This window comes from Pongo pygmaeus, chromosome 1 (genome assembly GCF_028885625.2).
Source record: "Pongo pygmaeus isolate AG05252 chromosome 1, NHGRI_mPonPyg2-v2.0_pri, whole genome shotgun sequence".
Taxonomy (NCBI): domain Eukaryota; kingdom Metazoa; phylum Chordata; class Mammalia; order Primates; family Hominidae; genus Pongo; species Pongo pygmaeus.
This window is the reverse complement of record NC_072373.2, coordinates 15,030,583-15,046,564: the sequence shown is the minus strand read 5'-3', so window position 1 is coordinate 15,046,564 and position 15,982 is coordinate 15,030,583. Positions and strand designations below refer to the sequence as shown.

The 15,982-nt window shown below is 44.5% G+C and overlaps 1 protein-coding gene across 2 annotated transcripts in view; it reads left to right on the top strand.

Annotated features, from left to right (window-relative positions):
• SLC35F3 (solute carrier family 35 member F3) overlaps positions 1-15,982 on the top strand; it is a 416,159-nt gene that overhangs the window by 317,534 nt on the left and 82,643 nt on the right. For both annotated transcript variants that reach the window (XM_054449316.1, XM_054449324.2), the window contains one exon: positions 8,433-8,757. In XM_054449316.1, coding sequence (XP_054305291.1) covers positions 8,433-8,757 — 325 coding nt within the window. The remainder of the gene's footprint in view (positions 1-8,432; positions 8,758-15,982) is intronic.

Genomic DNA, 15,982 nt, shown 5'->3' with positions numbered 1-15,982 from the left:
CCAAGTATTAAAACATAGTGCTCTGCTTCCTCCCAAGAGGAGGTATTGACTCACCCCAGGGCACAAACAGTATTATTTAAGGCTTACCCATACCCTGTCAGTTTCTTGAGAGTCATGATTCACCTTAGGCTGAGTACATTCCAGGACTGTCTTAAATCCACTGCATGAAATTATTCAGACCTTTGAGAGTTATTCAGGAACCTCTAAGGAAATGGAAGTGAGGTAGAAATGCCGATTTAGATATCTGATTACTGAGATGGTGATGATGGGTGGGAAAAGTGAGCTGGATCAAGACCTGACTCTTACCAGCTCTCAGACTGCTTCAGAGTAGATCAGACACATCTCAAAGAAGCCTCCACCACCCCATTCCAACCCCAAAAAGCAACTTTTGTTCACCTCCTGGTTCTTTATCCTGACCAGAGGAATAATTTCCCAGTGCAAAACACTAATTTTGTTTTTAAACACAACTTCACAACTCTCATGTTTTCTCCTAGCTCTACACACTGCCTCCAGAAATGACTTTACAACAAAGATTCAAGCAATTCACAGGAGGCAAACAAATATAAGATAGCATATAATATTTCTAATCCAATAAAGTTATTTATTCTCCTAACAGGTTATCAAAATAAATACTCTGCCATCTGTAGCATGTCATACACATTCTGCAGAGTGGTGGCTCTTGGTCCATGCCTTACACCTTCTCAAGCACAGTACACTGTCTACTGTAACCCCTTGTATTAGCTAGCACTGCCATAACAACATATCTTAGCTTTTAAAAAGGACATATTTTTACTCACAGTACTGGAGGCTGGAAATCTGAAATCAAGGTGCTGGCAAATTTAGTTTCTGGGGAGGGCTCTCTTCTTGGTTTGCAGACGGCCACCTTCTGTGTCCTCACATGACCCCTTCTCTTGATGTGTGTATGGAGAGAAAGAGATAATAAACAAACTCCCTAGTGTCTCTTCTTACAAGGACACTAATCCTACCAGATTAGAATTCCATCCTTATGACCTCATTTAACCTTTTTCGGTTTTTTGTTTGTTTGTTTGTTTGTTTCTTTTTTAAGACAGGGTCTCACTCCTACGCCCAGGCTGGAGTGCAGTGGCGCAATCACTGGTCATTGCAGCCTCAACTTTCTGGGCTCAGGCAATCCTCTCACCTCAGCCTCCCAGGTAGCTGGGACTATAGGCAAGCACCACCATGAGCAGCTAATTTTTTGTATTTTTTTGTAGAGATGGAGTTTTGCCATGTTGCCAACACTGGTCTTGAACCCCTGGGCTCAAGCAATCCAACCATCTCAGCCTCCCAAACCTCTGGGATTACAGGCGTGAGCCACTGCACACAGCCTCTTTAATTTTAATTACTTTCTTAGAGGCCCTGTCTCCAAACACAACCACACTGGATGTTAGGGCTTCAACACATGAATTTGGGAAGAACACAATCACTCAGTCCATAACACCCTCTTTCCAGAATAGCAAATCCTAGTGCAGGGTCCCATACACACTCAGTCTTTTCCATGTTACAAATGTGTTTCTGTCCTCTGCAAACCTGAAGTCCCTCTTTAGTGACATGCAGTTCTGAATGAGATGTTCAGCACCATCACCTTGGTCAACTTTCAAAGGGGAGAACGAGAGGAATGAGAACATTCCATATTCCCGTTGATGCTCTGGAGTCAAACAGAAGCAAGTTAAAACAGTGCCTTAGCCGCTCACTGATTTGTACCCTTGGGATATTAACTCTCAGAACCTCAGCTGTCCAATATACAAAGGAGAAATAACCTTACTGCTCTCCACCATCATGATGGATATAAAAAGATATATAACATCTACTGGCAGAGAGTGTGGTGTATGTATTGGGTGTCTAACCATCACTTGCCCCTTTAATTCTCTATACTGTCTCCTTTTCCTTTACCCACAGTCAACATCTAACCAATTATCCATAGATTCTGTTCTTTCCCTGGAACCTATGCTAGTCAGGAGCATGACTGGGGCTTCGGCCACGTGTGAATGGTGGCAGTGTTTTCTGACCCAAAGTCCAGGAATCCATATGGATGACCTGGCAAGGGCAAGTGGGTTGGGACATGTGAAGTGCGAATTGTTTTGGGATGTTTGGGGCATGTAGTTGGCCTTATGTGTGTGAAAGCCTTTTCTGCAAGTCTCCTCCCCTTTCCTCTACATCACTGCCTAAAAATAATGTCACACATAAATTCACTGAGCAAGTATTTAGTGAGTAGAAAAGATAAACAAAGCCTGAAATGGATTGTTTGGAAGACAAGTTACACTTGCAAATGGCCATAAACAAAAGCTTTCTTCTAAGCTCCTCATTTTGCAAAAGCTTTTTGGTTTGTTGGCCAGGTCCTGGGATGGTGTACTCATCAGTAATCAATAAATGGGAAAGTTTTCATCAGACCCTGTCTTTCATGCAGTCTAGGAAAAAGGGGCAGGGCTTGAGGGATGGGGGAAGGTGGAACTCTAGTTTCCAGAGCAGCTCTCAACTGTGTCCTCTTTGGATGCAATGAGATGCACTTACGCCTCTAAGATGTGGGTACTTTAAGCACTGCCACTTGGACTAAGCAAGCTCTATGAGGGAAAAGTTGTACCTGCCTTGTACCACAAAGTAGGTGGTCAATTAAGATTTGCTGAATGAGTGGCCTAAAAACTAGTCCACCCAAGAGAAATAAATATATATCCACACAAAGATTTACAGGTGAATGTTCATAGCAGCATTCTTCACAGCAGCCCCAAACTGGAAGCAGTCTGCATGTCCATCAATAGATGAATGGATAAGCCAAATTTGTTGTATCCATACAATGGAATTCTCTTCAGGCATCAAAAGAAGGAACTGCTGACAAATGCTACAACATGGATAAACCCCAAAGACATGATGTTAAATGAAAGAAGTCAGATGTGAAAGTCTGTTTATGTATATGAAATGTTCAGGATATGCAAATTATTATAGAGACAGAAAACACATTCATGGTTGCCTAGGGTTGAGGCTGGGAACAGGGAGAACTTCAAATGGGCACAAGAACTTGTTTCGGCATGATAGAAATGTTCCAAAATGATACTATGGTAATGGTTTCACAATTCGAATTTGCTAAAACTTACTGAGTTGTGTACTTAATTGAATTTTATAGTATGAGAATTATATCTCAATAAAGCTGTAAACAAATAAAATAACTCTATAGACCTTACTGAAATAGATGTCAGTTGCAAGGCATCGTCTCCCATTTCCTGTGCAATTCTATCTCCTTTACGTTTGAAAGGCTTGGGTCACACCAGCCAGCTGGTGGTCTTTGATCCCCGCTCTGGGTCCCTTACCCTAAAGAAAGGACTTGAGCACTTTCTAAGGGTAAACTCCCTGGAGACTTTTTCAGAAAGGACTCAACAAGGGTCCACTTATTCTCAGGAAGCTCATAAAAGAAACATTATTGGTCTCTTGAAAGTTCAAAAGGGCCATTTTATGAGATGAGAATGAATGACTTTCCAGTCTTTCTTGCTTTTCATTGTGGAAGTGACTTACATTAAGTTAAAAAAAAAAAAAAAAAAAAAAGCACCCAATTCATCATTTTCTCAGGCCTAAGCAGTGGACAGCTCATGGGACTAAGGATGTACCTTGGTACTTGAATGAGTTGGTAGCCAACCTCGACCTTCAGCTCACCCATTGTGACCTGAGTTTCCTTCTGCTGTGCAGACATTGCCTCTAGGTACTACTTCTGCTTAACCAAAGAGTGTGAATCCTTTCTCTCTTTGGTCAAGAGTCTTTGGTCACAAGCCAAAAGTGTGATTTTGCAGGTGGTGGGGTTTATGCAGTTTTAATAAATTGCCTGACAGCCCTCAGGACACTAAGACAGGGCTAAAATGGAAGCTCACACACCGGCATGGTTACATGTCACCATGTCATGGAGTATACAAAGTGCACAAAAGAACACTCCCCCTGCACTCGTGCACGCACGCACACACACACACACACACACACGTGCTCAATGGAAGCAACTCAGGCAACAGAACTGGGATGAACCTACCTGTCCTCCAGCATTTATGGATGAATTAAGTAGCATAAACAGAATTTAGAGGTGACACAGCTTCAGGGAGATGCTTGAATCCACAATTACAGCATCTGTCAGCACGAGCATTGGGCCAGAGTGTATAATCTACTTTGCATTGCTCCCAGAACTGCTGGCTAAAGTACAAGATTAGCATTTAAGGCACAAGATGATCATAAACAGAGGGATTGTTAGTGGGGAAGGGGTGTTGGAGAGTGAAGGTGAGGGTGACATAAATAGTATTTCTAGTTGTGTGCTAATGGTCCCAGGAGCTGTGGCAGTAAACAGTGTGAGGCTAATTTTGGCATTGATTTCCTTGAGGCACTGCCTCTTTCTTTTTTTTTTTTTTTTTTTTGTTTGTTTGTTTTGAGATGGATGTTTTGTTTTGAGATGGATGTTTTGTTTGTTTTGCTCTGTCGCCCAGGTTGGAGTGCAGTGGCGCAATCTCGGCTCACTACAAGCTCCACTTCCCGGGTTCACGCCATTCTCCTGCCTCAGGCTCCCGAGTAGCTGGGACTACAGGCGCCTGTCACCACGCCCGGCTAATTTTTCATATTTTTAGTAGAGACGGGGTTTCACCATGTTAGCCAGGATGGTCTCGATCTCCTGACCTCATGTTCTGCCTGCATCAGCCTCCCAAAGTGCTGGGATTACAGGTGTGAGCCACCGCGCCCAGCCGGCACTGCCTCTTTCAACTGTGATAAAGGAGTGAAATCAAACAAAGGCAACACTTTACCTGAAATTTTGGAGGTGGGAGGAAACAAAAGTTTCCTACACTTAGAAGATTTGAAAGGCTTCTAAAAAGAGATATAGCCTTCCTCATTGTAACTCCTTCTGTCTGAAATCTGTTTGAGCATCAGTTGGCCAGTTCATTGAAAATGACCCTGGAAATGATGTCAAGTGTGGGGTGCATTTGTTGCATTTCCAATAGTAGAAAATAAATGCATCTGCTAAGCAAAATTGTTGTGTCACTCTACATTTATTCTTCAACTGATTATATTACTTTGTTATGGATGTTGTGGCTTGCACTTCCTTAATAAAGTAGGATCAGTTGACATCTGAGTTTGCTCCAGTCCCTTCAGCAAACCTGGCAGTTTCTCCTGTGGCATGTCTAACCAAAGCAAGATGAGGCATTGCAGAGTGACGAGGTGGCAGTGAATTTCAGATCTCACCACCATCCTCACTGCCCCTCCAGGTCATGTGTATTCCCGACCCTGAACTTTACTCCTATTTTACTTACTTTCATGTTCTATCCTCCAAGGCCCAGGCCAACCACCTGCCTCTTCTGATTCTTTTCACTATTATCTCAATGCACAGTGGCCACGCTCTCTGCAGAATTCCTGTTATATAGTCAGAATCTCTATTTTACACATAATTGTTCTGTAATTCCTTCATGGATCTTTCATCACTCTGACATAGACTGTCCATTCCTGAAAGATGGTAATCATGCTTTACACTTATTTATAGACCACCCAAAGCTCTTGGCACAGGGCACATGTTTCACAGGGATTTCCTGTCTGATTGAAAGGCTCTGAGGATGCATTGCACCATACATAGCCCTGTGAGATGTAAAAAGTGCATGCCGTTCATTATAAGTTAGATTAAATAAATGAAAGATAAAAACACAGTGTGATCCCATTTTTTCAGTGTGTGTGTGTGGGGGTTTGTGTGTCCATTTGTGCTAGGGGCATGGTTCTGCTGAGAGGGGTGTGTGTATGTGTGTGTGTTGCACAGACACAAAAGACTAGGGAAAATACAGCAGCAAATGTCAATTGTGATATCTCTGAGTGCTAACATCACTAAAAATTGCTTTTTCTTTTTACTATTTAGCACTTTTGTGATGTATGTATAAAGAATACTTTTTATTTATACGAGGTGCGACATGTTTAGCAGTATGAAGAATGAGGTAATGAAATTGATGAGTGATTATTATTATTAAAAGAGACACAGTATAGTGAAGTGGGAGGTTTGCAATGAATGAGGTTTGGTTGTCTATTATTCTTTATGGGTATATTCCAGTGTTTCCCAAAGTATGTTCCAGAGTACAGTATTCCCTACCACAGGTGTTACACATTTAAATAATATGGGAAGCAGCCTCTTGAAAATTCACAATATCCATTGGCCCTGAGTATTCCTACAGCAAAGGAACCTGTCTGTTCTACTTGGTGTTTTTCAAATCTATCCAAGCACGGAATATTTTTTTCTTATAATGCCTGTTAACTGCATTACATTTTGGAAAACATTGTTCTATTTATATGTGGTTGTTTTCACATAACAGAGTAGTGAGTTTAGTTCTAAGTGTCTTAATTTTGTTTGTATTTTGTTCATATTCCTTTGGTTTGAAGATCCAGAGAGGTTACAAAGTTAAAGAACAACTTCTTTAATCCAAATCCATAGAAACATTTTAGCAATACCAAATTACATGATTTGATGATTTTCTCCTTCATTGTAAAAGCTATGCAGCATCACTGCCTAGTTTGCTAAGTTTTAAAGCTTAATTTGCTATAATGAAAACATTCGATGAAGAAACATGCTGTGAGCTGAATTTATTCAGCCTCTTTTGGAGTCCATTCTTTCACTGGAAGTTATTACTGTGAAGCTTCATTTTATTTTTGTGAACTTTTTTTTCATCTCTACTATCATCTTTTAAGGATGAGTTTTTGACAGTGATGCTAATAGTGACAAACCCCTCTAACCTCCAACACTCCTTGCAAATTATCCCGATAATGAACAGCTGCAGATGCTAATTCAAAATGGCAGGTAATCCGTGTGTAAATTGAAATGTGCATGCTTCTGTCTGAAACTGCAATTGCATTAAGTTATGGGAATTCACGGTGAGGAAAGTCAGGAGATCCTGGTAGGAGGGCATAAGCATGCAGATCCCCCAAAAGGCTGGAAATCAATCTTCCTTTTTGTCCTCCACATCTTTCTGCCCTGCAGCCCATGCAGGAACAGACGGCTTGTCAGAAGCTCAGAGGGTGGCGAGACATTTGGTTTTCCAGGGGCTTTTCAACTCGGATATGTGAGCACATTAAAAGTAAGAGGAGGGAGGTTATTAATAAAGCAAGTAATGAAGCACAATAGAGATGGTGTGAAACAGAATTTGGCCCAATAAAGTACATTATCTCTCTTTGACTAGCCATGTAATGCTTTGGTTTATCTTTGGCTAAAACAGATACAGCACAGCTGGTGGTTAACGATATTAGCTAACACCTGAAAAACAGGTTACATTGAATCACAATTTTGCCTCATAGACTCATAATGCTTCGGAAAGTATGATACACAAAACTCAGTTTGTTATTAAAGTTATTTAAGTTTAAACAATGTAGAGAAAGCACGTTTGACCCCAATATATTCAGGACTCATTTCCTCCCCTAGAGTGAAAATGGCCTCTTAGCACTAGTGTGCCTCCATTCAGCTAGGTGCCAGGCACAACATCATTATAAAAGGCAAGTACACTGCCTTCTGGAAATTTGCATCCATCCGTAGTTACACCCGACACAAGCTACAGCTTTGTTTGAATTTCCAGCTGACTGACACGCACACAATCGTGAATGAAAAAGCAAACAGTGGAAAATAACGCCTTTTCACCTTCCTCTGGTCTGCGGGAACAACACTGCCGCAGAGCCAAGCTTTGGGCTGCAGCCTGGTTTCCAGAAATCACACCGCTCTAGAATGGAGTGTCTGGGCCTTTCACACACCAGCTGCCAGAGGTTGTGGTTTTTAAGTAAAGCTTCGAAGTGGGACTGGAGGCTATCAGCAGGAAGCCAGTTAAAGCAGATAGAAAAGTAAGAGTGGCGAAGTCTATTTTTGCTGTACGTACAAAATAAGAGGAGACAGTCTTGGCCAACTGTGCCTTTAAGTAACAGGCCACCTCTGTCAAGGTACTGGGACCTTTTAGAGGTCAAGACCTCCCCCTGTAGGAATCTCCAGCCCCCAGTACTGCCCCGCACCCAGGAGCACGTGAGTACTCGTCAACTGACATAAATGAGAGTGGAGATATTTCAGCTGCTCTGTGTGTTCTGGAGAAGAGTTTCCCAAAGCACGCAGATCACCTGAGGAATGCAGGTTCTGATTTTGGAGTCTGAGGTGAGCCCTGAGATTCTGCATTTCCAACACGTTCCGGGGACGGACGGGGAAGGGTGTTGACACTGCCCGGCCCGGGGACCACACTTGGAGAGCCGCGGTTCTGAAGGATAGGAAAACCAGTGCAAACGTTTTCTATTGCAGCTTGGTGTCACACAGCCATCCTGGAAGCCGCCCCTGCGCCCGCTATCTCCCCCAGCCCCCAGGTAGCTGGTGGTGACAATGGCTGCAGGGCAGCGCCCTGCGAAGTGCAGGGGTGAAGGTCTGCAGGTCCCGCTAACCACGCCCTTCTCTTCCCCAGGGGAGGAGCGCCCCCGGGACTCCCCGGGCCCGGCGGAGGCCCAGGCACCTGCCGGGGTGGAGGCCGGCGGGAGAGCAAGCCGCCGTTGCTGGACGTGCTCCCGGGCGCAGCTCAAGAAGATCTTCTGGGGCGTGGCGGTCGTGCTGTGCGTGTGCTCCTCGTGGGCGGGCTCCACGCAGCTCGCCAAGCTGACCTTCAGGAAGTTCGACGCGCCCTTCACCCTCACGTGGTTTGCCACCAACTGGAACTTTTTATTCTTCCCGTTGTACTACGTGGGGCACGTCTGCAAGTCCACAGAGAAGCAGTCTGTGAAGCAGCGATACAGGTAGGCGCGTCCTGCATGAGGAGGCCTCCTGACCCGGGGCTGCTCCATCCAGCGGTGACTCTGCAGAGCTGCCCCTGGTGGCAGGCGCTGGATGAGCCGGTGGGAGCCTGTGGAGAGATGTTGCAGTGAATGCACGGGCTCTCTCAGTGGGGTCGGGAGCAGAATTCTCTCTATCCTGGGTAGTGAACGCCTCTTTCCTCTGCCTCCTGCCCCTCAGCCCTGGGAGCCCTTTTATATAAAAGCAGGCAGCAGCATCTTCCAGAGACGGCAAGTAGTAGGTCCCCAGAAAGCTTAGAAATGGGAGAACTGGGTAGCTCAGTTCATCCCCCAGCAAGCTAGGGTGAGGACCGCAAGGCCATGGAGCCAGGTCACTCGGAAGCTTCCTGTAGCTGACTTCCCTCGCGGAGATGTTCGCTGCGGAGACTTCCTTACTCATCTTCTTTCTAATTCCAAGACATGCCCCCCCCTTCGGGTATGTAATTGCAGGAGTCTGAATATCTCCCAGTGTGATGGTCAAAACTAAAGCAGTGTCTGGACTTTGTTGACTATATTTTCTCAAATGAAGTCCATTGGAATGACGTCCCTTTCAAAAAGAGGCCAGAAACCCTGACCTCAACCCCTACCTCACGCAGCCTTCCCCGGGAGTCACATTGTAGGTGTTGACCCGTGGCGCTCATCTGCGCCAATAAGAGCATCTCGTGTTTCCCCAAAGTGGAGGCCTTCTGTGGCCCATGTCAAGGGCTGTCCCAAGTCAGGCCTAGTCAAAAAACAAAAACAACAAAACAAAAACAGAAATGAATGCTGGCCAAGGTGACACAGTAGGCCTTGGAAACTTGTCTTTTATCAGTCCCAGAGGTGAGGAGAAATTGAGGATTTAAGAGTCTTCATTCCTTCACCACTGCCTTCTTCCCCACCACACCCCACCCTGCCAAACACATACCCCCGTAAGATTGCTATGTCCTGAAGTTCCCCTTAGAAGATACAAGATAACTAAAAACATCATTGGGTCCAAGGAACAAAGAGGTTTGGAAATGAAGGTCTACCCCAGACCAGAATTTCTTTCTGGAAATCTACCATTTTGTCCCTGTAAACTTGTAGCTGGAAGTACAGGTGTGATACTTTTTTAATGTTCAGAGGGAATTTGGCCTGGCTCCTTTAAAAGACCCACTTGTAAATCAGAGCACGAATTCTGGAGGAGGGGGCTCTGATGGAGCTTGAATAGGATCACATGGCCAGTCTCACATGTCCTCTTAGTGAAACGGATTTGGTGCAAAGAATTCTGATCCTCAGGATTGACCTAAACCAGTGGCTCGTGGACCAGCCAGAAATTGCTAAAGAGGCACTTAATGCACCCTCTTCTGAATAGAAGCCAAAAACAGAAGGAAACAAATCATTAGGGCCTAAGATTGTCCCAAAGGCAAGAGTAAAATAGTCCCAGAGAAAAGCTAATATTTAGTAAATGATGTATTTAACAGTTAAGTATCCCTAAGTGTATTTAATTTGTAATTAGGCGTTAGCCTTTCATTAAAACTGATTAGGATGGTAGGCTACTGCCTCTAACGAAATGCTAAAAGTGGGCTTATATGCATGTTCTTGATCAAGAATTGTTGGGAAAGAAGATGAAATGCTTCTTTCCTGCTACCTTCAACCATACAGGCTGAAAGAGGCCCCCCAAGTGGTAACACTGGCTGTTGTCCCAAATGTGCTCCATGGCTACCACTTACCTGGAGAGAAGACTGTCACCGCCAGCCACTTAGGGCAGGCCTGGCACCATTAAACTATTGTGCTGAAAACCACACAGATGGAATCAAGATCAAGTGGTGCTTATACGGTCAAAGTAGGAAAAAATGAAAGGTTATTGAAGATTGGTTATATATAGAAAAACATCAGCACCTTGATTTCAACCTATTGTCTTCCTATAAAAAGTGTTCAAAAAGAATCATTTAAAAAATCTGGTGACTGCCCTGTTAACTGGCAAACAATGTAAAAGAGGGAGGATAATCCCAATTTTATTGGTGAACCTGGTTGAAAGCTTTCCCAATTTCTGTCATCACATTCTGCTCCAGCTCTTTAAAAAAGTTTTTTTGTTCTGTTTTGTTTTGTTTTTTGTTTGTTGTTTTCTGATTGTAAGCTGTGTTAGCCCCGTGGCTAGGCAGAGCTGCTAATTTACCAGCCAATTATTAGGCATGTCAATCAAGCCATATACACCACTGGAGGGGTGAAGAGAGACCAAAGGAGAGAAAAATTTTAACATCACAGACCTTCCTTAGGAAATCACAATTCTGTCACAACTCATATTGGGAGTACTTTAAACAGACTTCAGGATTCTCAGAGATCAAGGAAGACTGAAATCACATCTTCCATCTTCATGCTTTATCAAAATTAATGCCAGAGAGAAGATTTTGAGTTGTCTGAGGAGATGAGTCTGTTGGCTAAAAGTGTTTAGCAGGGAGCTGGGAAGAAAAGGAGATGAACAGAGAGGGGAGCTAGATGGATACAGCTCACCAAGAGGGGAGCTGGATGGATACAGCAGCTTTTCTTGCAGTTATCAGGAGGCAATCAGATGGAAGCTTCTTTTCTCTAAACCCTCCTCAACTGAGCTGCTTCCCCAAGGTGAAGCTAGAGCAGAGAGAGGAAGGCATGTGTTCCCCAGCACAGAGCTCCGCAACCTGCAATGCCCTGTGAGGCTCCCTGGGGTCTTGTTGAAGGAAGACTCTGATTCAGTGGGTCTGGGTGGATCTGAGATTCCGCTTTTCTAGGGAACTTCCAGGGAATCCTAGTGCTGGTGGCCCACAGGCTGCACTTTAACTGTAAATGCCCTGGAGTTGTTGAGTTCCAGCTACAGATTTTTTAATGCTGCTGATTTTACCAAATGTTAGAACTAGGACTCACCTCACCATGTAGAACTGATGAGTGACTCCATTGAGCCCCAGAGGATGTTTGAGCCCTGGTCCTCTGCCACTCATGACGGGAGGCTCTGTGGGCAAGTCCTCAAAGCTCTCAGAGCCTCAGATGCCCATTTGTAAATGGGAGGTGATGATATATGCACTGTCTTGTACAAAAGACTGCTGTGTGATCAAATGACACGCTGTATATGAAAGCGCCCTATACACTGTAACATGTTGTGTAAATGCGAGGAACCAGTACTGTGTTGTAATAGCCTCTGTGGGTTATACTGAAGGCTGTTGCCCATGCTTTGTTCATTAGCTGCCTTGTGGTGGCCAATTTAAACTATGAGAGTGCCGACCCCTATGCTGCATGCAAGTGTCAGTCCTGAAGAAATCAACTTGTGGCCCTAGTGCCTTCACAGGGCACACAAGAACACTGATCGGGGCTTCTCATGATCAGATACTGTTGTCAGGAATTAGATGTGAATGGGCAAACCTCTCAGCCTAACTCATATGGGTTTTCAGCCCCTGCCTTAGTCTTCCCAGCAAGCACTCAACCATCTAGGAGTACAATGAGCTGCTTCCTTCTCCAATATGATAGGCAGCCCAACCCTTATCTTTCCTGTTTCTCAATGAAGCTGGCCACAGGGATGTTCTGAGGAAGCAATAGTGCCCAGAACTCAGAGAGGGCTTCAGTCATGAGATGCTTGAGGGTGCTTGGGAACCGCAGTCTCCTGGACCACCTAGCATCTAGGGGAGGCACAGGGAAGTGGCTGTATCAGGTCTGTGTTTGGGAGAGACTGTTGAGCACATGTGTGATGACACACAGCCTCCTGTCCCCTCTGACCCTGGAACACGAATGCAGCTTTTCAGATCTAAGAGGTCAGCAGAGCTGGAGCAGATCTGGGGCATTTTCAGTCTTGTTCAAAGGTCTTCCAGGAATTTGCAGCAGTAACGACCTGTTTTCAAAAGCAAATGCTGAGACCTTCTGCTATCATGAGGCTGCCAAAAAAAGTGAACGGTGCAGTGGTGACAGATGTTTTTCTCTGCCTTTTGTAGTTCCAGGCTTTTTGTAAGCCAGCCAATTGATTCTGCTTCAGATATTCTGAGCAACAGTAGAGCCAAGAAAGGGAAAAGGGCAGTTTAGATGCCTTTCATCTTAAACCCTGCAAGGGCCCGGTGTGTGTACCTTGCCACCCAGACTTACGCAGGAACCATATCGGGTCTTGCAGCTGTAACATTCATCGGCCATTTAAAATCTAAAGAGCAGAGTGGAGCAGTTGCAATCTGGAGCTTTGTTCTGAAAATAGTTACTGTGCATCTTCTCTAGGCAATGCACTAGAAATACAAGATAAATGGACTCTGTCCTCCAGGAGCCCGAAACCTGGAAAGGGAGTCAGATAGCCAAACAGGGTGGGGGTGTATGCAAGGGAGCTGAGAGTGGGGGAAGGCCCAGATACACGTGTCCTGGGGCAGGGTACAAAAGTTTCTTAGAAGAAGTTAGCTAGGGCCTGGCGTGGTGGCTCATGTCTGTAATCCCAGCACTTTGGGGGGCTGAGGCGGGCAGATTGATTGAGCCCAGGAGTTCAAGACCAGCCTTGGCAACATGGCAAAACCCTGTCTCTACTAAAAATACAAAAATTAGCCAGGCGTGATGGTGCACCTGTAGTCCCAGCTACTCAGGGGACTAGGCAGGAGGATCACCTGAGCCTTGGGAGGTTGAGGCTGCAATAAGCAGTGATCAAGCCACTACACTCCAGCCTGGGTAACAGCATGAGACCCTGACTCAAAAAAAAAAAAAAAAAAAAAAAAGCCAGAAACTATTTAAGGACAAGCAGATGGTTCTCTAGGTGCTGAAGGAGAAGGTCAAGAACGTTCTAAGCAGACAGTAGCCTGGGTAAAGGACACAGGCTGGACACAGAGCACGGAGCTCTTCTTAGGATGTGGGATGTAATTGGGGTAAGGTGAAAGAGAAGACCCAGCAGTTAGGCGGAGCAGATGCTGGCAAGCCTCCTACACTATGCTGAGGAGTTTCACTTGCAGTATGAATATCAGCAGGAGTCATGGAAGCAATGATCAGATTGGATCTTTCAAAATGCAGCTGCTGCCACTCTATAGAAAATGGAATGAAGGACAAGGCTGGAGGTCAATCCAGGTCAACAAATCCTTCTTTGATATCTATGTGGGCACGTGGACAGATGTGGATGACAGTTGTTGTTCTTGACCCTAAGGAACTCACAACTGGGTGGGAGACAGTCTCCTATTTAAAAATATATATATATATAAGGAGGAAGTGGGGCAAGAGCTGAGGGCAGACTGGCTTGGCTGTACTTTGGCTGTGAGGACAGGGCACAGTAGATCTTGGGACTCCAAATTCAGCTGAAGGCCAGATAGGAAGGACTTGGGGTACCCGATCAAGGACTTGGGGCTTTATTTTCTAGGCAAGTGGAGCCTCCAGAAGTTTTTGGTATAATCAGAGCTGCTTTCAAAAGTAGGATTCATGGTACTAATTTTCTAACTGGCTACAGCATATGGTCCCATTTCACATAAGAGGTGGAATGACTGTCAGGTGTTTGTTTGTTGGGGGACAGGATGCCTAGTTCTGAGCAGTAGCAAGAACTTTAAGTGTGAATCCTGAAGTATTATAAAACTTGTTGAACTGTCAACTTTTTGAGACTACATCACACTCTTCTGTTGATAAAATGCATTTTAATTGTCATTTTCACCAAACTCAAGTGTTCTGAAAACATGGGGAATATCTTCTCTCCAGGAAATATTTGTACAATTTTTCAGGCACAGTGGTGAATGCTAAGGCATTGCCAAGAGAGCCCTAATTAGCGATGCCCAGCATCTCCCTGCCTTCCTGCTGTCAGGCCTCACATTTCAGAAAGCTGATGCATTTCTTACCCTGAGCCCCAGACACATTCCAGCCTGTTGTTCCTACCAACAGTTGTTCTTTATAGAGTAAGACCCCTTTGGAAACAAGGTGACAGGGCCCCTCATCCTAGGAGAGAGATAGTACTTCATTCACAAAATCTTTCCAGCACCTTCTCTGTCTCAGGTGCTGTTCTAGGAACTGAGGATACAGCAGTGACAAGAGCAAGTGGAAATGCCCTTTACCTTCAACCTTCCTCCCACCTCATAGCAGTCTCATTTCCTGTCTGATTTCTTCCTTGTTGTTGTTGTTGTATTAAATAGTTTTTGTAGAGATGAGGTTTCGCCATGTTGCCCAGGCTAGTCTCATACTCCTGCTCTCAAGCGATCTGCCCACCTTGGCCTCCCAAAGTGCTTGGAATACAGGCATGAGCCACTGCACCCAGTCTTTCCTGTCTGATTTCTAAGAATTATCCACCCAGAAAATGATGAGCTACATTCGGAACTCTTATAGTTGATGTTTTTGTTGTTTGTTTGTGTGTTTATTTTTGTAACTGGTTTAGAAAAAATTGACAAAATATTGGAAGACTGCAGTTTGTAATTTGGCCCATGGCTTGAGTGTGGTGGTGAATAATGGCAATTATGCATACACATCCTCATGTATAGCCAGGAGATTTTGCTAGCCTAAGGCAAAATACCGTGCCCCATACACATACACACACACACACACACACACACGTAGCCAGCCAAGTAGCAGATGTCTGGTACAGCCACAGGAAATCATGTAATCAATGCTCCAAGTATAAATGAGAAGTCATAATGGGCACCGGTGTCAGCAAAGGAAGAAATGAGATGGGGGAGGCTGAATAGGTTTGGGTTGTCTCTGCCTGTTTTAAGACAACACTTGCCATATTCAAGAATACGTCAGTGGTGAAATGAAACAGAACATTGTCCACGTGCCCCAGATTGAGACATCGCCTTCCTGAGTTTACACCAGGTCCCACCACTCTATAGAGTCTTCCCTTTCATCCTATCATTGTGGTATTCATAGATTAGCTCATTTATTTTTCCTCTGGCATCTCCCCCACCCCACCACCACATCTCAGTTAACATATGCTGGCTTCATCCAAGTGAAATTCAATGACAGCCAAACACCCCTACAGACAAGTTCAGAATATTCTTTCTACAAGTGATTTTTAGGCTTTCACTGAGGCAAGCAGAACATTTTCATTACCTCTTGATCTCCTTTTTTTCTATACTTCAGCCATCCCACATCCCAATTATCTGAGATTGCTATTCATCTTTGAACAGAAATCAAGGATATGGCTTTGAAGTTTAGCAGTTTAAGAAGGTTATCTGTCTTATAACCTTATAATTCCAGAGCTTGTCTTATTCAGCTGTAGCAATGTTATTTCAATTTCACTGAAATTCTTTGAAAGGTCAATTCCAATGCTCATGTTTGT